Source organism: Caloenas nicobarica, chromosome 4 (assembly GCF_036013445.1).
Source record: "Caloenas nicobarica isolate bCalNic1 chromosome 4, bCalNic1.hap1, whole genome shotgun sequence".
NCBI lineage: Eukaryota > Metazoa > Chordata > Aves > Columbiformes > Columbidae > Caloenas > Caloenas nicobarica.
The window spans coordinates 14,285,175-14,312,406 of NC_088248.1; the positions used below are offsets into that span (position 1 = coordinate 14,285,175).

The 27,232-nt window shown below is 39.0% G+C and overlaps 1 protein-coding gene across 1 annotated transcript in view; it reads left to right on the forward strand.

The window, feature by feature from the left end:
- Nucleotides 1-27,232, forward strand: part of FAT4 (FAT atypical cadherin 4) — a 145,946-nt gene that overhangs the window by 55,813 nt on the left and 62,901 nt on the right. The window contains exons 2-4 of the mRNA XM_065633345.1: nt 17,699-17,830; nt 21,953-22,214; nt 24,587-24,937. Coding sequence (XP_065489417.1) covers nt 17,699-17,830; nt 21,953-22,214; nt 24,587-24,937 — 745 coding nt within the window. The remainder of the gene's footprint in view (nt 1-17,698; nt 17,831-21,952; nt 22,215-24,586; nt 24,938-27,232) is intronic.

Below are 27,232 nucleotides of genomic sequence, written 5' to 3' on the forward strand. Positions count from 1 at the left end.
TAGCATTTATTAATGAGAGGCAGACTGTGGGTTCTGGCTGGCTAGACAGGAGAACTGTAATGTTTCTTCTGGCCTTTCTCATTAATTTTGACAGATTCGAGGGGTTTGCATTTCTGCACAAACAGGTTTCAATTAACCCTTTTAACATTCCATTATCATAGGTTCGTTTTAATTCATGCAGCAGTGTTTACCAAGTGCATTAGTCTGTGCAACATGTGCAAAGAAAGGCATTAACCTTGCTGGAGTTTCTCAGGATTTGTTTTGGGGTAACTGAAAACAGAATGTGAATCCAGTCACCAATTAGCATTGCTACAAATATTTCCCCTTCATTTCTTTTTACTGTTGTTATTTTAACCTGAATTACTGTAATCATAACCTGTAACTTTCTCCCTGAAGCATAGTGCAAATACTTAGAGCATTTTGCTTACCATCTCGTGTTGGGGAATTACCAGGGCCTGGTTGGAGAGCGTATGTGAATTATTGGGCTTCAAGAAGTAAGAAAGCTGTTGTGTGCTGTCTGGTGATGCCTGTGTGAGAAATATGTTTGAAAAAATGCATAGGTAATAGTTATCAGGAAAATGTTTTGAATATACCAGCAATCTAGAATTCATCATTTTAAGAAATATCTTCTTTTCAGCAGCAAATGGCACACAGTAGGGTGTGTGTCACTAGTTCATAACGCATAAAGGAGAGGTAAAGATGCCTTTTAAAAGGCATTTAAATACTGTATTGGAAACTTCATGAATAAGCAGATGGAAACAGCAAAGCAAGGTAATGCATCTGAAGTTATGAGAAATTTATATTATTCTTAATATTTGTAAGTCAGGATGGTAACATAAATCTATTTTTAGTGTTAAACGTGCAATGCTCAGCAGATACATGGAAACAACGCGAAGTATTTGCTTCTGTTGGAGAGAATAATTTCCTGGCTATTTTTCATTTCTGCATCATTAAGTCTCATTTTAATGAATTTCTGGTCAAGCGCATAGTTAGCCCACCCCATAGCTAATAATGAGAGAGTTAAGGGCCAGGCTACATGTGAAGAATTTGCCATATTTATTGCAGTTTCAAAGCCTTCCATTCCCTACCTGTTTCATCATCAACTAGCATGTATTACTTCCTACCAAATGTAATAGATGAGTATATTTCTACAGTACTGTAGAAAGAGAGCAGCATTTCTTAACTTCATTATCTGTAGCTATTAAAAAAAAAGGTGCTGAAGAAAGTTATTCTAAATTAAGTCGACCTGGAGGATGAAGACATTAAGACTTATGAATATAACTGTAATGTAAGGTGTAGTGAAGACGAGAGATGGTGTTTTACCAGCTTGGCAGATGCTTAACTTTTGCTACACTCTATTTGCAGAGGTATTTAAAACTTAGGACTTTAATTGTGTCTATTAGGTTCAAGCAAATTACCATACCTCTCCTAAGCATTAAAACTGACCTTTTATCAACTAGAAATATTGGTGACTTGATCAAAGTAAAGAATATCTGGTTTCTGAGATACAGCAAACAAAATTCCTTTAAAAAGTTGATGAGTGATGGTAAGTTAATGAGAGCGAAGGTACTTGTCAAAATTTTCAAGTATCTAGAATGAGATGCAGCTTGGTTTTTAAAAGCCAAACTGAAAGAAACTTCTGTTAAGTCTAATTTTTCTCATTCTGTACTAAATTCAGCCAAATACCAACCACCTGCCCATCTAAAATTACTTGCAAGACTTGTGCCAGAATATGCTGTACAGTCTGAATATGCATAGGTGCTTATAAAAGTATAGTCCAAAGTTGACGCCAGTTTTCACTGATCATCCATTTTGTTCTTCATCACACTTTTAAGTCTTCTCACAATTTGCTGTCCTCATGGAAAGGGTTGTCAGGCACTGGAACAGGCTGCCCAGGGAAGTGGTGGAGTCACCATCCCTGAAGGTGTTTAAAAGGCTTTTAGGTGAGGTTCTTAGGAACATGGTTTAGTGCCAGAGTTAGGTTATGGTTGGACTCGATGATCCTGAGGGTCTCTTCCAACTGAAATGAATGTATGATTCTAATGGGATGAACAGTATCTAGATTATTTCACTGTTATGGCCTTCACTGTAGCAATAGATGGTGAATATACTTTGACCATGTGCTTGTACATTTCCATGGTAGTTTACAAGTCTAAAGTTACTGCGTGATTATTTTCTCACTTTTCTGATGCTTGCAAACTGTAGATTTTCAAATTAGATGGTGTACCTTAGGATTCCAAAACGAGGATATAATTTATCTTACCATCACTTGAAGTATTTTCTGTATTAATGGGAGCTTCTGCTTCTCTGCATTATAGTTTAGTTACAGAAATCACTGAAGAAATGACTGCATTATACGCATGCTTTTGGGATCTTTTTGAGAACTCAGAGCAAGGCTGAGATCTCTTGCAAGAGGTTTCCTTCCTTCTTTTGTCGTTAGTGTCCATACAGCTTTTGGATAATGTCACATTCTGACTGTGAAAATGAGGAATGATGAGGGAGTAGGCCAGCAGCCAGATCTGCCATAAACTGCACTATACCAGTCGTATCACCTTATTTCTCTGTGCTTTATTTTTTTCCCCTGTGAAACAAATACAGTAATCACTTTACACTACTACAAAGATGTCTTTAATCATGTTTGAGAAGTCTGCTGAAAGTTTGTAGTAGGCAGCTATTGATAAATACAAAACCTGATGTTATTAATTTCTCACAAAAGCTAATAATGCTTTTCAAACAGTATATTTCTAGATAGATATTTATATTTTCAATTATAAAATATTTTTAAGCGGAGCATCTGCATCTCTGCTTCCTATGGAATGACTTGTAGTAAGAGAAACAAATCCCTGCAAAACACATTATGATGTCTTTGAGGCATAATTCTTTCCCCGTTGCCCTGTCACCTATCATTATGAAGTTATATTGGTAATTCTGTTGTCACCATTAACACTATGAGCTAGTAGATGCCCTCGAGTCATTTCCATTGTTTTAATTATTCAGAACTCTCCTGCTGCCCTGTTTTCCTTATTTTTTTTTTTTCTCCCCACAGAATTATTACATTTGTACCTAGAAAATATTTTTTTACATACAAGTTTTGCTCTGGCATTCTTCTATGTTATGCTGAGGAAAAACAAACAAACAAACAAGCTATATCATACTCTTTGGAATGAAACCAGGCTGAGATTTGGAATTTTAAGTGGTGGTGGGGAAACAGTAAAAAAAGGGGGGAGAAAAATGCAGCATTATTCTCTAGACCTCTCCATGATGCTCAGGTTCATTGCTGTAATTTTCTTACGAAGAGTCAATATATGACTTCTTTGTTTTACTATATTAACTTTGGCCTACCCTCTGTCTTTGTTCTCCTACCCTTTAATATAATAGAATCCTTTCATTGTAAACCATTTAGTTTTTGTCCTCAAAATACTTTTTTCTTTGTTTGTAAAACTATTGAAATGCTTCAATTGTGAACATACAATGAATGATCATCCTCTGATCTGTTCCACATGGATAGTGGGCCAGTTTGTACATCCAGTACACAGGACTTGTTGATTTAGTTAAAAGCAGCAAGACTGATGCTGTTGCAGTTTAACCTACAAGATCACTTAGAAGAACCATCCATTTCTTAAAACTTACAACATGCCAAAGTATAAACACCCCATTGAAGACATCATGCATATTATCACCTACGAGGAATGAAAAAACAAAACAAAGAATAAACACAGAGAAACTGAGCTTAGGTTCAGTCTTCCACAGAAAGAATTATGTCTTAGTCATGCATTCATAAGCATGCTTAAACTCTGCGAAGAATTTCTCTATCTTTTATGGTTACATTTGAAAAGTCATTCTGATTTGTTGTTTTTGTTGGTGGTGGCTTTTCTTCTTTCTCCTGAGTATGTTCCTCAGAAGGGAACTGGTAATTCTCAGCACTGCTACAATTCTTCCCATACGTTTTTAAAACTCCAGAGGCTCGTGGTAATGACTAGTGGTGGTCAACTTTCAAAGGATCAAAGATTTGGCATGGTCAGAATAATAATTGAAAAACCCGAGTGCTATAACGCAAGGAGTAGCTGAGGACATCAGGGTATCAGACAGGGACCTGAGCAAGAAAAGTCTCTGGTTTCTCTTGTACTGGAAATACCGTGAGAACAATTCTCTTGTGGTATTTCTGCCTTTTGCCACACTAAAATTAAGATATGCAGAAATGCCAGTATATTTCTATTTTTCGCCCCTTTGAAGTATACTAAGATTATCAAAACTCAAAGTTAGTTTTGTCTTGATTGAAGGGAGGCTTTGGTTTGGTCGTTCTTTGTCTGGAGTAGCCCGACTAGCCTTCCTAACAGCTGTGTTTGTGCTATAATTGTCAACTGCTGGTGATATTTCTGACTCAGTAATCACGACTTACTTAGGACTACCCACAATAAAACTACATCGTTCTTCTACTGTCCTTTGGGAGCACGTGGCTGTGAAGTATCCCCAGGCCAGTCAAGGAGGACTAGGGGCTGCAGGACAGCGTGTACCACCTGGCATTAACCCCTGTCCTCTCCTCCCAGGCAGTGTAGAAGTGGGCTACATTAAAGCTATACAAAAAGAAAATTATATCAGTCAGTCCTTTGAGGAAGGAATTAATCACAGAAACTGTTGAATAAGTTCACTGTCCTTATGTGTTGTGTATGTCTACCATCTCTCTTTGCTCTTCCCTTAAGGTGTCATCTTTTAATGCATTGAAGTCAATGAGAGATTGACCGCAGTGCAAAGTCATTGGTAATACAGTACTTGGAGGTTGATACAGGATTTGGACTATTAAAAGTTCTCTTATTGACTGTAGAGCATTCAGAGTATAACCTCATAGGTTGATGTAGGTTCTACATGCAAGGACAGATGTAGCAGATCTTTAGGAACCAGTAAAAGTCAAATCTCTGAATTTATGCTCAAATAAAACACTTAATTTTCTTTATTAAGCAAGATGACTGTGAGAATCCCACATAAGTACACTATTTCAGCTATTCCAACTATTTCTGTGAATGCCTCTTTCCTTTTACTTTTTCTTCAGTGTACAAGGTCATATATATGTATCTACAGAAGTGATTAAATGATAAGTTTGAAAGGTACCTTTTAATAAGTCTTTAATGCTTGATTTTTCTGAACTCTTCTATATCAAACACATTAGATGGCAGGGTTAAGAAAATTCAGAAGATAAATGTGGGAAATGAAAATTGTTGTTGGCTGACATTAAAAAATTACAAATTCTGTTTCAGCCACTTTCCATATTCCCAGGCCAATAGAAGTGTGTTATTCAGCTATTTTGAACATTTATGGAGATCAAGGTGTGTAGTTCTATGTAAATTTTAGTCTTCCCTGTTTGCTAAAGATCCAATGTAGTTCTCTGTATTCAGCTTCAAGAAGGGTCTTACTGCAAAACCTCATCGCTAGAAACAGCAGTTTTTTAAGGAGAGATGATGTAGACCAGTTGTATGATCTTGGGCAGAAGAAACAAAGTTTAGAGGCATGTGGGACTTTCTTTTATTCTTTTTTTCTTTTTCTCTTTTTCAATTTATTTTCCCCAAGTGCATGAGTTGGTCTAATACATACTGCAGCAGGTTACTGTTAGCAAGAAAGACTTTCTTGATAATTGTAGAAAAGGTGCTATAGTCAGGATTGACGAGAAAGAAAACTGAGGTGAGATTTGCATGAAGATACAGCTGCCTAAATAAAGATTCTGATATATGGGAGAAAAGTGGATAATGAAGGCTAGTGTACACAGAAAACTGAAGTTATTGGCCGTTTTTGCTCATTTTTGATGAGGTCAGCAGGAAAAGCAACATAACCGTATATTTTGAAGACATAGATTTGGAAAGGAAAAGGAAACATAACGACCTGCTTCTCCAGAGCTGAGTTCCACACACCTGCAGGGTTAACCTTTTGCATTGTTTGCAAGACCTTCAAGGAGCCTGTAAAGCCTTTGGAGAAAGGGCCAAGGACTTGCAGTGGAGTCCAGCAGCTGACTTTCATGAGCGCTCACCTCACCGATGGGCATTTTGTTGTCCTTTTCCCAAGCTAACAGTACTCACGGACCTATTTTTTTCCTCCAGGAGGAGGAGAGAGGCCTTTCCAGCTGGTTCTCAGCTGCCCGACCCCATAGTGGAACAATGCTCCTGCTGCCTTTGACTTGGGGTACATGGCTCAGTCACGCTGCACCGAGAGTAGCCCGTGGACCCTGGCTGAATGCATCTGTTCCTGTTTCAGAAGAGCAGAACAGCTCTGCTTTACTCACTGTCATGGCCATTGTATACCTCCCCATCATGGACACTTGGAGGATGTTGTGTGGGCCCTGCAAAAAAAGCCAAAAAACCAACCAAACAAAAACCAACCAGACAAAAACAAACAAAACCCCCCAAAACCACAAACAAACAAGCCCCCACGTTTCTAAATGGTTGATTAGGCTGAAGCCTGGTCTCTCACCTTGGCAAATTTCCTTGAGACTAAGGATGAAGCTGGATCAATCTAAGTTGAACCTGTTTCAGCCTTCTCAGCAGTAGTGTTTGCCCCCAAAATATTCCAGAGGAGGTACGATGTTTTATAAGACCTATGTGATGTATGTTTGAGTGGACCTGCAGCACCTTTCACGGCCATGCAGAAGAGAAGAAACCCAGGGGAGTATAGATCCACAGCATAAAGCCGGGTGGTGGAAATTCGCCAGCACTAAGCAAACTCATCTTAACAAACCTCTTTGTGACCCTCTGAGCACCCAGAACTTGCCCAGCTGGCAGAGGAAACCCTGCTGCCATAGCTTTGATGGTCAACTGGGCCTCCTGAGGGCAGCCGCAATGAGAAGGTTCATCCGTGGCCTTTCTGGCCACAAGTGGCCTGTGGCCATGGGTAGGGAACCCTCTCCCATGCTGCAGGAGAAAATTTGGAGCTGCTTCAGAAGTCTGCAGATGAGGAATAAGGTGAAGAGGACATTTCCCTGAAATCTGTAGGAGGAGTGTGCCTACATGAAGGATGTGAAAATATTTGGAGTTTCTAGCCCTGCAGTTCCCTGCTAGCAGCTTGTTGATGCTGTAGGTGATAAACCTATTAGGCATTTCTAGAAAATGGCCATGTCCTTATAAATGTGAAACTAGAAAGTAACACTTCGGCCTTGTGTGTTTTATTTGCCCAAATCTACTTAGACCCATATAGTGTTGCTTCTCAGGAAGGTGCCACTGTAAAACCCTTGTAACACTGCAGAACATCAGTCGGCATTCAGTACATATCACAGAAAAAAAAACCACTTTGGTTTCTTAGTGACTATAACAATGCTGCTTCTATCATGGCTCTGAATAGAGAGCTTTCTTCTATTGTCTGGGCAACTTTCAATGATGAAGTAATTTGTACTATTGTCCTGATGATTGAATGTGTTTGAAATGCCACACCTGTAAGTTTAATTAGGTGATTTATTTAATTTAGAGGTGTGACATTGCCATCTTTGAACTGCTAATGCTTAGCTTTTCTGTCTTTATCCTTTTTTTTTTTTTGGCATGGACAGAAATGTTCTTACCAATTCAATCCATTTCTTATTACATGGCAGTAGACCTCATTTAATGAAATTCAAAGTTATAAACTAAATGGTTCCCAAATGTATAATGTTTTGAGTATTTAACAAAAATTTTTTTAAAAAAGAAAAAACCTCACTGGAAAAGTGTTTGCCAAGCGTTTGTATTGGTTTGGCAGGTATTTGGAATGGGTTTTGCAACTAGAGGTAGTGCTAGACACAGAAGAATTAATGTCTTTATGAGAAAAGCACGTTTTTTATCTGGGGAAATGACACGGGATCACATGTGTGCGTGAGTCTCAGCGTGCATGGGTAGGCATGGAGAGGATGGGTGGAGGAGGTTTTCTGGCCCCTGTGGTGGCCCAGCAGCACTGCTGACTCAGCGCTCGAGGGAGGGTCGGAGCCGCTCTGCTCTCCCTGTGCATTTTCACGTTGATAGCACAACTCGTACCATCTATTTACTCAAGGTCTCCTGGGCTGACTGAGTGCAATACTGCCTAGGCTGTAACTTGTGCTGCAAACTGTTCTGAGATGTTCCAGTGCAGACTGGAAATCTGATGCTCTCAGGACCGTCTCGGCAGGAAAGGAGAGGTGTGATGGCTCTGCCATGTCCCCCTCCCTGTGCCTGCTCTGAGCAGGTGGGCTGGATGGCAACTTGGTCTTTGTTATATGGGTGTGTACATGCACATACGTGCATGGGTGCCAAATACATTTAGAGCAGCTTATGGTCCTTAGTGCCAGCTCAGCTATGTGTTGATCCCACTGCGTTGCCATTGCTGACCAGACCTGGGAAAGGTCTTAGTATGTTAATTGGTCCTATTGAACATAGTTCAAAATAACTTTTTCGACCAATGGATTTCTTTTTTAAACTGTGTGCATATTAACTAAACTGCACGTGTTACTCATTTACCACTGCTGGCAAAATAATCTGTATTTCATTATGGTTTTGGTGGTAAAGGGGGGAAAAAACAGGACTGCATGTGGCATTTTTTATAGTTTTTATTCCTTGTACCACTTCAATGTATATCTCTCATTTATTGTGAAGTTGGATTATTTCAGGTTTCCACATATTTTATCATATGTTATGGTGTGTGTTTTAAAATCAGAGTGCTGTTTCTTTCTTAAATTAGCCAGGGTTTGAGTATTGCATTCCTTAACCCAGTCTTCATTCCCTCTGTTGCATGTGAGACGGTGCCTCTTTTTAGAGAGCAGTAAATTACGTACCACTTAAACGATTACTTAAAAATATCGATTTCAGGAAGCACGAGAATGGCAACATGGCTTGCTTGGCCTTTAGACTTTTTTTTCTGTTCCAGCTTTTCCAACAATGGAGTCAGCCCACAAAGCCCCGCTTTTTGTTATTGAACCCCACACTCGTCAAGCCTTCGCAGGTGTTACAGGGCTGGGAGTGGAGGTACCGATGTCCTGTCCTGGCTAGTGACCTTCTGCTAGGTTGGTAGAAGTAGTCACCTTTGCTGGAGGAATGCTGTCAGTCGTGGCTGTAGTGTACGTAACGCACCGGAGCAATAAATAATTGGCAATCGAAACGTAGGCTGAATTGTTTGCTTTACTTGCCCTTTCTGAAGACTCGAGTATCCGACCCTTCCTTTCCCTGTGCCCTGGGGTGTGTAACACAACATTGTGACAAATCTTTGCCTGGAGTGACCTGACAGGGTATCCAAACACATGAATGGCTCAGTTTTAGTGGAGGGGGTAAGTCTGGGAGGCCAGAGCGCATCTTTGTGTCTGACTCCTGACCAGGGAGCTGCGGAGCGGCCGGGCTGAGCGGCTGGATCCATCACTTATGCCTTTAACGGCTGTATCAAGATATACGGCTTGTGTCCCCTTCTGTGATTTATGGTAGGCTTGCAACGATTAAGCGCTACAAATAATATTGTCTGAAGTTAATTGCTGTATGCTGCTTCAGTGTTCGTTCATCTGTTTCTATAAGCGTGCAGAAGGACACTATTTATCAGCCACATGTGTTTACTCATGGGCTAATAATGCCATTTTCCGTGTTCCTGGTTTTAATGAATATTTTGCCCAGGCACCCCTAGCACAAATGGATATCATACTGCACGTCTGCTAAAAGTGATACTTGCAGGTCTCTCACAAGAACGAGCCATTTCTTTTCAGTGGTGGGATCATCTGACTTTGCCGAAAAGTTGGATGTAGCCACGGTAGGTAACGCATTTCCAGACAATGCCTTATTGTCTGCCTAGGCGAGCACAGGCTGGACCTTGCATACCTACTTAGAATCAAGTTTAAATTACCAATCTTTTTGGCATTTTTATGTAAAATGTTCTTTATTATGGTTTTCTCATAGCTAAAGTATGAGTCACTTGCAAGCCATAATAGATTTTGGCTATGCTTCGTGATGAAGTGTTCTGGATGCAGCGAAACATTTAATCAAGACTGTGTAGGCAGTGCAACTCTCAGTGGTCACCTTAACAACAACAAAAAAAAAAAAAAAAAGAAGAAACAGAATAGGGCATCTTTTATTTGCAGCATTAAGATGAGTAGTTTTTAGACATAAGAAAGTGACTTCTTTTTTGTTTTAAATAATGATGAAAGCAGATTTACACCCATTTTTTCTGATAACGTCAGTTAAATCACTGAGTTTGTAAAAGCATTCTGATCTCTCAGTGGGTTTTTTTTTAAGTAAATATTGATGCTTTATAAAAATGAGTTGGTTGTAAAACATCAAACTGCCTTACTAAACTGTACTTTGAAACTGTACTTTCTACTCCAACAAAGTTACATGGTGTTAAAATACTGGAATTTGAACCCATGGATTAAAATTACGTGGGAAATTACAGCATTACGTAAAAATCTTATTAATGATGTTTCCATGTGTGGTCATTTAATGGAGAAAATGAAACGTTGACAAAAATTTGTGGAGACATATGTTTCTAAACAATTTAAAGGCTGATAATCAGTAGTAATTCCTGATTTTGTGAGGGAAAAGGAAACATCGCTATAATCCCTATTCAGGATGGGCTCAAAATGTTGTCTTTGGCTGTGTCCATATTCAGTCTTCATGGTCCACATTGCGGTGATTGGAGTGGGCGGTCTTTCAAAATTAATTCTTGTGCCCTGGTCTCAGTTTCTAACGCCTAAGCGAATGGCCAACACATCCATTTATTGTCTAAGTGCTTGTTACCATCACCTAAAATTAGGGACTTTGCCTGAAAAGTGCTAGAAGGAGTTTTCATTATGTTCAATACACTGATATTTTTTCAAAGGTGTTACTCCAAAATTTGAAGGTCAAGTGGCTGCTGCTGCCCCTGGACATTCAGACTTGTCTTGTTTCTAAATAGTGCCTTTTAGATTTTTTTTTTTTCACATTTTCTCCACATCTGCAATCTTCCCATTGTTAATAGTGGGATTCTTAACAACTTTGTATTTCTATTTAACACATTTGCTGGCCTTCAGCACAGTAGACTAATGCAATTTTTATTGTACTAGCATGCACTGGGATTGTTTGCCTCCTGGAAAATGGGATATTCAGATGCCTCTTTCGACCTCTGTCTAAGCAAAAGCTATTGCCTTGTCTCAAAATGTTTTCTTTAAAAATGGGCTTTCCATCTTGTTGTGGAAATTGTAAATATGCATAGTCTGTAGTTCGGGTTTTCCACCTTCCTCAACTCTGGTATTTTTGGTTATTCAAGTAATTTTAAAACATGAGCGTTTGTTTTTCTCCCCTCATGTTTACTGTTTCCCAATATTTTCCATCTTTGCAGGCTTCAGAGCAATTTCTGCAGAAGTGAGTTACATGCACCCCGTTTGCTGTTCCTGGCTGGATGTGAGGAGGTGCCCCCACCACTCTGCAGCAGCTCTGCTCACCTGCGGTCACCTCCAGTTAGAGCAGGGTGGGAAACCAGTTCAGGATAGCACTTGGTTCTTTATCTTTATTAGAAGCAATTTTTTTTAGAGATTTCCTAGGAGTATCAGTAATTTTTAAAATAAATAATTAAATAAGGGATTTTTCTTCTTTTCTTTCTGGAAATCCATTTTTGCTTGCTTGTACTCTGGTGCTTAATCTCTCTGTTCCTTTGCCTTCGCAGTTTGGAGGATGCACGCACGCACTGGTCCTGCAAACATTTAGTATAAGCATAACTTCACTGATCTGAGTAGCCAATATGATTACTCACATCAATAAAAAAAAGGAATCCACACATGCATGTGGTTTTTTTCAGGATTAGCAAAGCATTGTTTGCTGGATGAAGAAAAAGGCCAGAGTGATAGAGGCACTATGACAAAATGACTAGTGTTGGCCAGGTTCTTGTGTTAGTTGCATGTGATAAATCAATAGTTGAATTTTTCTCTTTTATTATCTAGAGCCATATGACTTAGAATATTTAGCCAGGGATGGGGAATAGAATCTTTTAATTTTTATTCTGCTAAAATGAGTGCTGACAATGCACTGCCGTGGTCTCCAGCAAAGAATAAGCTCCTTAATTGTTTATTATGAAAGATAATAGAATAGCTTATGCATAAACAAAAGTCTTCAGGGCAATGTGTGCCAATGCTACCTTTAGATTAGATGGTATCTCTTGAGAGATGCAGAGAACATCACGGCAGCAAGCAAAGGGAAGAAGAATGACTCAACAACATATAAATTGAAAGAAAAGCTGTTGCCTTTCCACTCTCTTTGATCTTTAATCAAATAGCTGTAGCGTTTGAAGAAGTCTCGAGCACATGAGACATCTGGGAGTTCCTTTCTTCTTCGATCGTGTTCTATCTATCAATCTCTGATTGAGTGTGTAACATGGACAAGGGTGGCTGTGAGCAAGAATTACTGCACACATTTTGAGACTCGCAGGAAAACTTGTTGCTGCCTCATGAGCTAATTCAGGTTTCCTGTGGCATCTTTTTTTTCCTCCGCATTTTCGTTCAATAGATGGAAGAATTTTAGAAAAGTATTCTGTCTATAAACCCTCCTGACCTCAAAATAAAAGAAAAATAAATGTTAATAGGTGTAATAAAATAGAGAGAGAGATTCTGGCCAAATGAGCCCATTGGTTTATAGAAGGTGTTACAATTTGATAGAATTTGGCACATTGCCTTCCAGTAAAATGTTTTATTTTGCATACCTTTGTAGGTCATAAACCCAGTAAGTTTGGTCACTAAAATAATTTCTTATTCCAGACTACAACTCTCATGTTAAGCTTTTTATGTTGAGCGTGGAATTTGTCTAGCCTGTTCAATCATAATGGTCTGGAGTACTAGCATTTTTGAAGTGGATTGGTTCTTTTGCTCTAAGAAATGAATCTTGGTCTTTCAGCAAGTGTTTCTTAATTTAACAAATTATTTTGAATAAGTATAAAAATAGATTATTCTAAAGCAAAATCATATTAATTTTGGTTAACAAAAACATGTATTTATTTTCTTGCATTCTATCATAAATTACTTCTCCTTGCCTCCAGAATAAATTGTTTCTAGAACCATCCACAAATTATGAAGCTATTGAAGACTTTACACTGCAGTGTCACTCTTTGTAAAAAGTCTCTTTCACATGGGCTTCATAAATGCCATTAGTTAATTCAAACAGTGTATTTTCTACTTTATTTGAAGGAAAGACAACATTTTGAAACAACAGTAAGTTCCCACTAACTTCACTCTGTTCAGGCTTATGGCTGTAATTTGATAAATAGATACTATATGCTTCATGAAGTGAGGTCCTAGTCTGATTCCTTCTAGCTGCTAAGACCTGAGGTTTGTCTGAATGGAGACTAGAACTCGTATTATTCTTATATCTACATATAAAGAAATGAATAGAGTGAAATCTGTTTGAGGTGAGTGCTGCCCTACCTCAATCTGTTCCGAATTTGTTTATGGAGAAGAAAACCACAGGAGACTAATTTGAGCAGCAAATAAGAATCCTAACAAGATGAAAGTAATTAATGCTTCCTCTGCTTTGAAAATGTCTGCAACAGCAGGCTGCAACAATCAAATTGTTGCAGATGAACATAGGTCGACCATCTCTAATAGTGTCAGGGGCATGGCATTATTCTGAGAGTGTTACTAAGCATGCAGAGTGAGAAATTTGATTCAGACACAGGGAAATTCGTGGTATTGTTTGAACTTGCTACTTTTGCTAATCTCTAGTTTGTTGTATGTCTGTGTTTTTGCATCTTCGTTTAGTATAGGTTGAATTGAACATAAGACCAATGCACAAACAAACCAACCAAAAGCAAACAAAACCAAACAAAAAACCTCACCCACCCGAAGATTATTTCTGTAGAAATTGATATGTAAAATGACTGTGTTTATTTTACAAAGCACAGTAAATAAGCAACCCAATTTTTTACACAAAATAAACTGTGAAGAAATGCTTAAATATTCAGTCTTTTTTCTAGACACGTTAAATGTGTGAGGGGAAATCATTATGCTAGAATTTATACAAAAGTAGAATAATTTTGTGGAGATTTACACATATGTAGGTAGAACAAAGCTTTCTGATTTTTCTATTTCTCCTTGAATAAAGCAAGACAATATTTTTAATCTTTTAATCAGTTTTCCATCACAATTATAAAAGATGTAGAAGTGTCTATGAGTATTTATGTTCCCGTGGCTTTTGTAGAAATTCAAGGCTGTTCAGGAGAGCAAAACCCACATCACTTCCTGGATGAACAGAGAGTGCCATTTAGAGAATTAAAAGGTCCAAGCATGTGGGGGCTTCACTACTTTTGCTGCTGCTGTATTTTATGATATATCGTCCTCTGAGTGACAGTAAGAAGTTTTTGTTCCTGTGTTAAAGGTACTGTTGATATAAATGGGAATCAAGGCTATGTCAGATGAGAAGTTGCAAAAGCTTTTGGTCAGTGACTGGCCAGAGCTCTCAGGTGACTGATTTCTGTGTGATCCTCGTCAGTTGCACTGACTGATGAGTTTGAGGTCATGCAAGAATATTCCCCATGTTAGACAGATTTGGAGAAGGGGGAATGGTTATCACTTTCCATGTAGCCTAGGAGCATTGCTTCCTACAGTCGTACAGATGTTGTCACCTAATGGTTCCCTCCTGTTCCAGAGACCAAGATTTGAACAAATCTCTTGCTCCCTTTTTTTCTTCAGATTTCAGTTTTGGAGGCTCTTGATTTCCTAGATACTTACTCTTGTACTTGCTGTTGTTGCTGGGGAGTGTTTTGCCTGCAGTGAAAGCTGAGATTGCAGTGCATGTTGTGTAGAACTTTATAAACATGATGCCTGTGGTACAGCTGGTGAGTAGTACTTCCATGGCCACCCTGTCTTGCCTTCATTAAGTCTGGGGCAGAAGTGTACATACTTATTAATTGGTAGTATATGATACTAATCAAACCATGTATTTCAAGAATCTGAGTGGCATACATTGATATCTTTATGCAAATGTGACGTGGGATTAGAAAGATAGATCAGTTCGTTGCGGGGGAGCCATTTAGTTTAGATCTTTGATTAAAGCTTGTTGGATTATTTTTCTTCCTCCTCAGAAAAGATGTGACAGGACATGCTGAAATCTTTCAGCGCCCCGTGGCAATGAAAGACTTTTGTGGTCATGGCTGCCCTGTGAGCTTCTGCTTGGGGTGGGAACTTCCAACATAATTTCATCATGAAATAATATTTATGATCTCCTGAATAGAAGACTGCACATCCAACTTACACCCTAACTTGTTCAGGATGTATACTTTGTTAAATGAGGCCTTTGGCGTAAAACTTAATGGACTCTCTTGTTTTTGGGAAAATATAAAGATTTTTCTCAGCTTTTCTCAGACACGTAATATTTCTGTGAAATTCCTGTAAATGGTCACATCCCAGGATCTTATTCCTTAGGTTTGCAGTACTGTGTGTAAGCTAAAGTAATAAGTCATAGCAGAAGTAAAAAGGGATGCTAATTACTTAGCCAATAGTGAATTACAAAGCAATATGCATTATCTAAGCTTTGTGGATAAATAGTAAATTATACTGTAAATGCTCTTTAAAAATATTTTTGTCTCTAAACGTTTCTCTTATCTGAGAATTTCTTATTTTTCCATTATATAAAGCACATCTTCAGTATAAAATATATTGTCTTTGTTGATGTGTGAGCTGATTTTTCAGGATAAAATTACTTCGCCTATTATTATTCTCCTTTTTGTCAGTTCTCCAGAATCCGACTTTATAATTAATTTATTTTGTCCCGCAACCCTTAGCCATCTGTATTCTTGGATTCTGACTGTTTTATATTATGCAAGCTGTAGGCCACGCACAGCTCCTAACCCCAAACCCCAGAAGTTGTCATATATTTTTTATATGATTTTTACAAGGCGCGATCTCTCATCGTGAAAATGGATTCTGGGGGTGAAATGTCACCTGCAGCTGAAACATTAGCTGTGCATGACATACATGGTATGAATAAATAAATTACAGAGCTGTGCAGCTGCTTTACCTTGAAACCATATCTGGGGAAATGCTATACTTGCAGCAGAGGAGCGTAGTTTGCTGTGCCAGTTCAGGGGGCAGCGCCTGCCGGGTCAGGATAGCTGACAAAATCCTTCATTTGTCATTTCTGCTGCGTCTCTCCCATTTCTATGATTAATTGTCACCCGGATGCAGCAGTCACCATGAAAACCAAGATGGGCTGTTTTATTCTCTGAAAGTTTGTGTTTGGTGAGATAGTTGTCAAATCATGGTTCGTGATGCTACTTGTGCTTCTGTTAGGGATTTAAATTTGATGATAAAACCTTCTGGGTTAATCTGTCTCAGACCGTGAAATGTTTTATCTAGCATTTGTGAATGACTGAAAGAATTAAATAGGATATAAATAAAGAATGGACTTTTATAGGAGCCCATTTAAGGCTTATAAGACCACTGTTTTGTTTGCACTTCCAGCAGATATAGCTATAAAATTAACGTAATATTTCCTTTGTTTTTAAAGACACTTCAGTTCTCTTTAATGCTGTGGAAAAGTTCTGGCAGGCTGACAGGAACAGTAGCCTACTGTGGCCATAAGTATTGAGCCAAAACAAAAACAAACAAACAAACAAAACAAAACAAGCTCACTTAAGCCATGTCTCAGGTTCACTTAGATTCCCAGGTGGAAGGTATCTCCCTGTATGGCATGGCAGGTACTGTGGTATAAATAATATTTGGCCTGTCAACCCAGGTATCTCCTTTAAATCATCCATATCTTTGTCTTTCTTCCTGTGCAACAGCCCTATCTACCTTCCTCCTTGATGAGCAATAAAGACAGACTTCCTTCAGCTACGCATTCTTCTCATTCGCAGGTCTTCAGCGTTTGGTGGCTATTTAATAGCTTGGGTTCAAAACCAACCCTCTTTTTTCTATGGTAAATGTAAAGCAGCTGTGTCCGCTCTTTCGTTGTTTTTTTTTTTTTTTTTTTTTTTTTTTTTTTGGAATATTACATGCCATATCTGGCAACAAGGGAAAACCAAGCTCTGCAGCTTTTTAAATTAGCATCAGCAGCAGGATGAGAGCTCAGCAAACTTGCGTATGTAAAACTATGAATAAACAACACATAAAAACCCTTCAGAAACTATCAATACTACTTTGAAAAGCCTACAAATCAAATATAGCATGTGAAAAGAACATTTGTTTAGGTGTGCGTAGACAAGGGCAGTAAGTGCTAGTGGGTGCTTCTAAAGTAATGTTTATGTTTGCATTTAGAGAAGAGATTTGAGAGAGAGAAAAACAGATTTTTTTTTTTTTTTAATGAAGTGCGAGGGTGTTTTTTCCTACCTCAGAACTAAGAGTCGCCAATATATAAACATTTCAGAGAGAATTTTACACCACGTCATCTTTATGTCAGGCAGCATTTAATGGTTGAATGGTCTCCTGCCCCGGGACTTGTCAGCTGTCCTCCAGGGGCTGACTTTGAGGATTACAATGACAGTCTATCAGTGGATCTTTTCCAATATAAACTAGACTAGGACCATTTAAAATCAGGTGCTATCAACAAGTCAAATTAGCTTTATTTATGTTAGGGGCTCTCCTATGAGTATTTTATAACAATGTGGAATTTTAATATCCGGAGGGGCTTTCCCTGTTGTCAGTGTGATTTGGGAATGTTCTAATTCATGTGATTAAGAACAATTTAGCTGATTTGTTTCAAAATTATGTGATTTGTAATGTTCAGGTCCCATCAACATCTAACTCAGTGCTCACACAACTTTTTCTGATTCCTACTTTTTACAGGTGGAAATAACACTTCAAGATATCAATGACAACCCACCAGTATTCCCCACAGATATGCTCGATCTGACTGTAGAAGAGAATATAGGAGATGGATCTAAAATATTGCAGCTGACAGCCATGGATGCTGATGAGGTAGGAGCATGGTTTCATATTTGAATATCTGTACTAAAAATGCTGTTCTGGACATACAACTTGTTCCCTTGCTCTCTTTGTGAGATCTTGGCCTTGGGAGTCATTGCCATCATGCTTTAAATTGCATTTGGCCCATTCACAAAGCTGTTCAGGGTCATGGAGTCATACGCAGGCAAACAAACGCACAAGCAAGCGAGACAAACACTTTGTTACTTGAAGGCTGCTCACTGGCTGGCATATAATGAGTTAATGTTTTCCTAACATCTCTTAATGAGCAGTTCCACTAATGACAAAAAAAGCGCCCCATGTTTTGGCTCTAGATGGTCTTGTTTCTATCAGTCTCATCATACACCATACATACACCACGCTTTGTGCTGGGCTGCCAGCTTGTGATAAAAATTTATTGACAATCAGTTTAAGACCACAGCTTTAGATCTAAACTGACTTTAAAGCAGAGATGTCAAAGTTGAGTCCAATTCCAAGGTTTGTAATAAAACTCATGTGAGGAGAGCCTTGGAGAAGAAGAAAACTTTTTATAATACATGTTCACCCTTTCACTAGAACTATTTAATATCACTATTATCCTCTCCTAAAGAAAGTTTTATTTCACGAAAGAGAGGAGAAAGGAATTAATGCTGAAATACATGCTCTGTACATCAACCTGTTTGCAAAGTCTTTATGCCTGCTTAGATTCATTGCTGTGAAGATGCTGCAATTAAGGAGCTATTAAAAAACTACCAAAACTCTTTGAGCAACTGATATGGAAGAGTTGGCCAGGCAGCTCAGTGAGGGATATTGCAGTCCTGCATGCATGTCAGACAAATACATCAAAATATAATTTGATGTATTCGTCTCTTTTTGAAAGTAAGTTATGTGAATGTTAACCATATTGTTTCATTCACTTGGACTGATTTTATTTCCATTGGGAAAAGGCTTAAAAAGTCAATATGAGCATGCAAAGAAGTTTGTATTGTCATTAAAATATAGGGTTACACTTGACAACAACATGCAATTCTTGCATTCAAATAATAAGGTAATTCAGCTCCCTCAAGAGAATTTCATTTCTGGTATTTTTTGTGTTAGCTTGGTTAGTTGTCCTGTGATTGTTAATTGATGTACTTAATCTTACTACTACAGGGGGAACCACTGGCACACCCCCAGGAATGCTACTAATGAGTTATGAACTTCTTGTTCTTTCCCTTATTTTCTGGTAGCAGCCTGACATATAGACAAAAAATAGGATTTTGGAAAGGTGCATGTCTGTAACAGAAAACGTAGCTGTTTGTCTTCAGATTAGGAAGAAGTAAATATTGAAGTACCACTCTCTGCTGCGATATTGCAAACATATCTAAGATTTTAGCAATGTATGATACTCCAGCCTCTTTTTGACCATTCCTAAGTTGCACCTGTTATTCATTCTGAAGCGTTCAATCCAGTGGGAATTGATTTTTTACTTTAGACAGAAATCAGTCAATGTTTTTATAAAAAAGGATTATTTCAATTTGCCTTTCAAAATATTTGTAACTCAGACCCTTTACAAAGATCCCAAGTGTTTTACCAACATGCAGTTTAAGGTCAAGATACTTGCATTGTTGTTTTTTTGTTTTGTTTTGGTTTTCCGTCTTTGGAGTTGAGGCTACAGTGAATGCTCCTTGTTTTCCATATAACATTCCTTCAATGTTACACTTTTCTGGCCTCTTTCTTTACACCTATATGTATGCATAGATACACATGTGCAAGCCATACATGCAGGTCAGTAAAACGTAGATGTGTGGGCGCACTGCCTTTACTATGTGCTTTCAGAATCAAAGTTTTACCTTCAAAAGGGTAACAGAACCCTCTGTGTACAAGAATCCCTCTTAAAAATATTTTAAAATGATAGTATGAAGGCAGCAAATTTCAAACCCTTGTCTGGCAGAAGGACTCCATAGAGATCTGAGATGTAGCAACATTCTATAGGTCTATAGTGGTACCAAAGGCTTTGTACTATTACAACAGCTTCTAGTGCCTTGCAACTGTTTAAAGGCATTTGTCAAAGGGAAATATCTGTACAGGTTTTTAAAAGGTTTTGCATATCTATATTTTGCTGTGCCTCTCACCTAACTCATACAGAGTGACTAATTTGATTAGACCAGTATCACATATGGCCGCTGTTTTAGCTGTGCTCTGTTGTGAGGGCGCTGGCTAGTCATAGTCAAACAAGCAGTGAAGAACGTGGTCACTTCTGAAATCTTAAATTCTCACAGATGTTTTTGCGAAGCCACACAATTGCAGGAAAGTGTGTTACATCCCCCAGGTACACCTGAGCACACAGATGCTGTGTACGCTGAAGCACTGCATGCAGCTGTTCGGGGCTGGGCACCTGTAGAAGTTTGTTTTCTTTCTAAGTTTCGTTTATTCAGTTAGCTCTGTCCAGCTCTTTGAAACAACGCTCCAGAAAAAATGTTTGCCACAAGGCACTCTCATAAGGTCAGGTAACTAACGCTTGCGTCTCATCTCACAAATATGAGTGGGCATTTATCTTTGCTAATTTGCTTTTTTAGGCAAGAGTGTTTGAAACAGGTGTGCAGATCTCTTTGATCTGTTTTTCACCGCAGAATTGGTGAGGGCATGGTAAATAGCCGGCCGCAGCCCTGCTCGCTCCCCAAAGCGCGTTGCTGAGCACGGTCAGCACGGGGAGGTTCTGAAGCGTTCAATCCAGTGGAAATTGATTTTTTACTTTAGACAGAAATCAGTCAATGTTTTTATAAAAAGGGATTATTTCAATAGGCACACGTGTCTGATGTTGGAGGTTCCCAAACCTTCAGTGCCCTGAAGCACGTCTTAGAAAAAGAAAGACATGACCCCGGGATCTCTTTTTGCTTTCCCTTAAAGACCAATGTCAGTCTGCTAAGCAGAAAAATTTATAGCAAAGAACTGGCTTTTGGGGGAGATGTCAACCAAGCCAGTGCTGGGTGCTCCAGCCAGCCACCTGCACCCCCTGGACCACCCTTCAAGCTGCAACATCACACTGCGCAACCCGTCCCCAGGAGGGGGATGAAAACAGCTCAGGTGGCATCATCTCTTTTACTGGAAAACCTCAGTACTCCTCACAGCTAAGACCTGTAAGGTGGATTGCTTTTATTACCAATAATGATATGTACGGGATCCACATGGCTTTTCTCGGTATTTGTGACAGGGCAGGGCCGAGGCAAAAAGCATTGTGTTAATATTTTTTTAATGGAGGTTTCAATATTTTTTCCTGTTTTAATTGCAACTTTTAAAGGAGACAAAAAAGTGATGATTTTTCTGTGTAAAATTACTTTTCCTTCATTTTCTTTTTCATATGTTCAAAGTCCATATGAATCCTTTTTTTCCAAGGATGAATTAGATATTTTGTTTGACCCCAAAAGCAAATGCTTTTGACTTCCAGGGCCTGCCGGCTCAACCCAAGAGATCAGAACTGTGATTTTAGTGACACATGATTTGTCACTTTGGGGCTGTTTCTTCACAGGGATGAATGCATTTCCACGCATAAACAGGCCTTTGGGGGGCTGCTGCAAGGCACCCGTGCAAGCGTGGTTCCTCTGAATTTCTCCTGACCAGGAGCTGCATCTCTTGCCATGCGCGGTGGCTGGTGGCCCTGCCACATGGCCACCCCCGGTTCTCCCTCCTCACATCCCTCCCTGTCCTCTTCCCTCCGTCCCACCTCCAGGGAGTGGGAAGGGCAAAGCTGATCCTGGCAGGGATTTAATTTAACCTTTGGACATAAAACAAGAAGAATAAACACTGATCCCCATTAAGAAGGCAGATGTTACATTGCTCAGTGACACCGGCTTTAAATTAAAACAGGTATCAGAGCTTTACGGTACTGACTGGATCTGTGATCCTTTCATGAACAGTGGAGTGAAAAGTGTCTGGGTAATCTCATCATTTCACATCTCATAAATAAAAAACTGTGTGCGTATGTGCCTTTAGTGGGAGACCGAAGCAGGGACCGGGCAGGGAGGCTATTTGTTAAAGGAAACTGTTCTGGAATATGTTTGCCAAGTGCAGTTACTGGAACGACTCTTGTCTTACTGAAAATTGCGGTGTGGTTTTCCTGGCAAATAACTTGATTTGACCACTTTTGGTTTTACTTAGGGAGCCAATGCCCTCGTCACATACACGATCATCAGCGGTGCGGATGATAGCTTCCACATCGACCCCGAGTCAGGAGACCTGATAGCCACCAAGCGCCTGGACCGGGAGCGCCGCTCCAAGTACTCCTTGCTGGTTCGTGCTGATGATGGCCTGCAGTCCTCGGACATGAGGATAAATATCACTGTTAGCGATGTTAACGACCATATCCCTAAATTCTCCAAACCGGTGTATTCCTTTGACATCCCAGAAGATGCCACTCCAGGTAAATAGGAAATGGCCCTAAAATTGACTGGCACTTTCTTTTTGTCGATACATAGGGGGTTGAGGGGGACGGGGTAGCAAACCTGACTTGTCCGGGAGGCAGAAGATGCTGAAGGCATCTATTGGATGGGAGGGAAAGACAAAACGAATCACACCATGATGAAAGCCTGCTTGCTAGGAAATCTGTATTGGTAGTGGGGCCGAATTGCTTTTCAATGGGAAATAGAGAAATGGTTGCTACTCAAAAAACTCCTAAATGCAGAATAGGAATTATGCCTGTACCCCCATTGAAGCTTCTGAGTGCTGCTACATAAAAAAAATAATAACAGGAGGAACAACTTGCAGGATACAAACAGTATAACCTATCATGGAAATATGCCTTGGTGATGCTAGTATTGATTTAACAAGCCATCTTCAGTGAATATGACGTTATAGTACTTAATTCATCAAGGGTAGGATTACAAAATGGGTGACCATTTTGTAAATCGGTAGTACACTGATTCCTTAATATTCCCTGCATGCGCTCAATTACTAACCCTAACATCATATTTCGTTGATCTTATCTTTGACTTCTGTTTTGACAAGGCTTTCTGTACAAAATTTAACACTTTTTAAATAATTAATTCTCCTTCCTAAATATGATCACCAACCTCTTGAGTTGCTGTTTTCCTCTTTTAAATGTTTCATATGCAAGAATGCTTTGATGTTTGAAAGTTGGGTCTTAAGCTAGAAACTCTTCAGGCTCTCAAAAACAGTTTTCAAAAGCTGCGCTATATTATATGTCTCAAGATGAGAAATGATTATTACTTGCAGTAAAACATTTCCAGTGTATTATACAGAGTTCTAGTATAAAAGCAGTATCTGCCTGTATTAGTGACTGAAGCATCTTAGGAACTTGTTCTAAAACATGGATAAACAAAGGAGGTGTAAGCAACATGATGATAACTTTCAACCTTTTTTTATGGCTTTGACTTATAAGCATGTGAGGTGAGGCTCAGGACAACCAAGATTACCCTTATGCCTCCAACTTTTGCATTCTGTCCCACAGTCGCTGTCCCAAAATTCAGTGGTGTTTTGTATTAAAGGATTATAGTGCAATCAGCTGTGCCTCAGGAATTTGATCTGGAAGTAGTCAAGATGTCTGGGTAGCACAAGGTGGTTTGGTTGCTGATCCCCAGCTATGTTCTTCCCTCTTGTCAATCAGAGCAGACCTGGAACTGGCGAGCATAATTCCCTCCACGTTAAGATAAAGCTTCTCTCTTTAATCATTTATGGGGTGTGGATTTGTGCCATGTTCCTGGCTCAGCAGCGATGGATGCCGAAGGAAGGAACAGGCAGATTTTGCACTTGAAGTGCTGCAGCTTCTCCTATTCCCTTCTCCAGCCGTCCCAGAGCAGCCGGCAGGCTCACCCAGAGCAGTGCAGTGCAAGTTTTCCCCTCTGGGGCTCTGTTCTCTATCTCAAAGTGTCCCCCTTCCCCTTGCAGCATAAGCAGAAATGTTAAAGCATTAAGTAATCAAATCTATCTAAAAGATACTAGCAAATTCTGCTGAATTAAAGGAAGTTGGGGCACTATTCCTTATTATGATGATAAGCAGTTTTCGTTGTCACGTTGCTCAAAAATAGTTAACTGTACTGAAATGCATGTAATTCATCTGGCTCCACGGAAAAAGAAAATTAAATTATTTACTTTCTTGGAAATAAGCTGATCTTAATTATAATTAGTGTTTGAAATACTAAAAAGTGACACTTAATTTCCAAACTTCAGTAAGATAGGTCAGTCATGCGATCGCAGCTATGCAGAAATGAAAACAATGGCACAAATTCACAAGGAGTTGAATTTCAAAAAACATTGAAGAACAGACCCCTATAAGGTTTCTAGTTTTCTAACCGCAGTTACCCTGCAAAGGCACTTTTCCAAAAAGCAGAGCTGGGATATTTGGTATGTACTGACATTTCAGTTTCTGCATCTAGAAAGAAATATCTAGAAGGTTTCAGAAGGCCTGTTTGTCTATGAGGAGGTGAGGGTCCTTTGAGTAGCAGAAAGAAAATATCTAGTGGGAGAAAAGGTATTTTTGACCCAGTTGATAATCTAATCGGGGCAAGTTCCCATTTAAAGATTAGAACAAACTTCCTGGCCATTTCTTGTTTTGTTTTGGTTTTCTTAGTAGCCCTTTAAAATAAACATCATACTGAATACTGTTCCTGCCAGCCTTGAAAAACCTTTCACAGAGGCTAGTCATATGATAGCGAGGCTTGAATTTTTTACCAGAGGATATGTCTTATTCTAGAGAGCTGTTTGTTGATGAGCTGGCTCTGACCACGCCAGTGACCTGCCTTTCGTGGTGACTCGTGTTGCTGTTGTGCTGTGCAGGTTCCTTGGTGGCAGCCATTCTAGCCACTGACGATGACTCCGGTATCAATGGGGAAATCACGTACACCGTAAGTGAAGATGATGAAGAGGGTATGTTCTTCCTGAACCCCGTTACTGGAGTCTTCAACCTGACTCGCGCGCTGGACTACGAAGCGCAACAGTATTACATCCTTACTGTACGTGCAGAAGATGGGGGAGGCCAATTTACTACCATCAGAGTGTACTTCAATATATTGGACATCAATGATAACCCACCAGTGTTCAGCATGACCTCATACAGCACATCTTTGATGGAGAACCTGTCTCCAGGATCTGCTATTCTCAACTTCAGTGTCACTGATGCAGATGATGGTAGGTGTTTCCTCATATTCTGTATCTCTAATGATAAGTATGTGTTTCACGTTAGCAACGCATTCAAAGACTAGAAAGGGCAAATCCAGGTTATCCTTAGGATACCATCATATGCTTAACTTCACTGCATGCTGTGTAAATAGACGTTGTTTTTCTCATATTTCACATTAGGTTTACGAGGGTGGTTTCTTCCTTATTTTTATTTGTGATAAATTAAGAATACATTTAAATACTGTTTCCTTGATATTGTTGTTGTGGAAATGAGTTGCAGAGTTGTATTTTACAACAGTTGAGCACCATGATATCTCTCCTGGTGCTCAGGTTGCAGTTTAAATTAGGTGCAAGTGTTCTTTCAGATTGTTTTTTTCTCAAGGTTTAAGATCTATTCTATATAGTGTTCTAGCAATATGAGACCCCATCTGCAATCATCACAGCAGATATCCTAAGTGTACTGTAACTTTTAAGTGCATCAGGAAGAGAACTGTGATCTGTAGAGTATTGAAAATGGAGGTTAAAAACTGATTAAAAGAGATCATGGGAAATTTTCTCTTTAAAATAAGCTTTTATTTGGGGATTATTTATGACATCTAGAAGGTGTTAATATGTTGGAGTGTAAAAGATACAATCTTTACAGCTTGCTTAAGCGTTTTGCCTTACAATTTATGTTCAAGCAAGAATAGTGGTAGAATATGAGCATTAAATACATAAAAATCATTCTTTCCATAGTGTACTGCATTTTCTTAAGTGTCCACAGACACTGGTCAGGGTGACTTACTATAAAATTATTCATAACACTCATACTGACTTTGCAGGTGAAGGTTATTTTTGTGACACGTTAAGCAACCTTGCCTCCTCTCAACTTGACAATGGCTCAGCAAAGCCCATAGAAATGCCTCAAACTGAAACATGCACTTCAAGCACAAAGCACCTACATGCTTTGAGGAATCCCAGTTTATGCACATAAAGCAAGTGAGCTGATCAAGATTATTCAGTAAAACAGTTTTTCCTCAGGAAACGCTGGGTTGTTGAACTCAAACATTTTTGTGGAAACATAAATTTTGTGCTAATGGATAGAACTTTCCATGGTAAAAATTGTGCAACTGGTTTTGAGATCAGACTGAGAAAGTGAGAGAGAAGGGATTCCATAAGATAAGCCAAGAAGTCAGAAATTATAACTTGGTGATATTGGCTATTCTTGCATGGGTCTGTCTTTCACCACTCTTGTTAGAGCTTTTATTTTAAGTAAACTAACTATGAATTGGATGAGGAACTTGTGGTTGTGTCATGCATATCCAGGGAAGTGATGGATCCTTCAGACCTGTAAATAAATGGACTTGTGTCTGATCTATCTCTTCTCTTATTTCTTATTTTCCTGTTAGGAGTATAATGCTTGGTTTCAAATCTTTTCGGAAGTTAATTTCACTTAAACATTATGGGTCTGTTTTCCTTTTCTCTTGCACCTCATACAATTAATTTCCATCTGCACACAGTGAACGTAAACTATACCATAGCACTGACATACCGTTTTACATTCATCATGCACTCAATTATGAAGGAAGCAAATGAGTATTTGAGGAATAATGCAGTGAAAAGTCAGACAGATATCTTGCTGTTTATATTTTTTGGCACAGATACTTTTCTAACAGGCTGGATTTAAAATTAATAGGGTAGAAATTTCATTCCAAGAGCATGCCAGATTGAGTTCCCCAATAAGACTGTAACTTCAGCAAATGTTATGATCTATTGGTGTTTCTGTTTCAAGCCCAAAATTTTTATCCTGTTTTTTTTTCATCTATTTTTCTAGACTACAGAAATAACTAGTACCATACTCCTCTGCGTGTGGCTCACAGATAATGCACTCAATGCACACAAATACTATTCCATTGTTTGTTTATGTTACATGATCCCATGGTTTGAAGGAGCTCTGAAAAGACATTATTTCAAAATGAGATATACCTGCTGTTTTAGCATAAACACTGATAAAAGACAAAAAACATGGTGAGAGTGAAACTGTTGCCATTGTCATTTTCTTGTTCGACAGAGCCCTTGGGAAACAATAGCTGTTGCTGCCAGCTTGGACAGTTTCATATACAGATGCATAGTAAATATCAGCTATGGCTCTTGGTTATTTACAGAGCAATAAAGAACTCAGTTTCCTGAAACACATTCGTTTTGAGATTCAGATTTTAATTTTTTCCACATTGAATTAACAGGAAAAAAGTCAATGTTTCTTAGGCAAAGCACAAGCTTGTCTATTTGTTTAAAAGTATAGCAAGATATTCCTCCAGGCAAAAA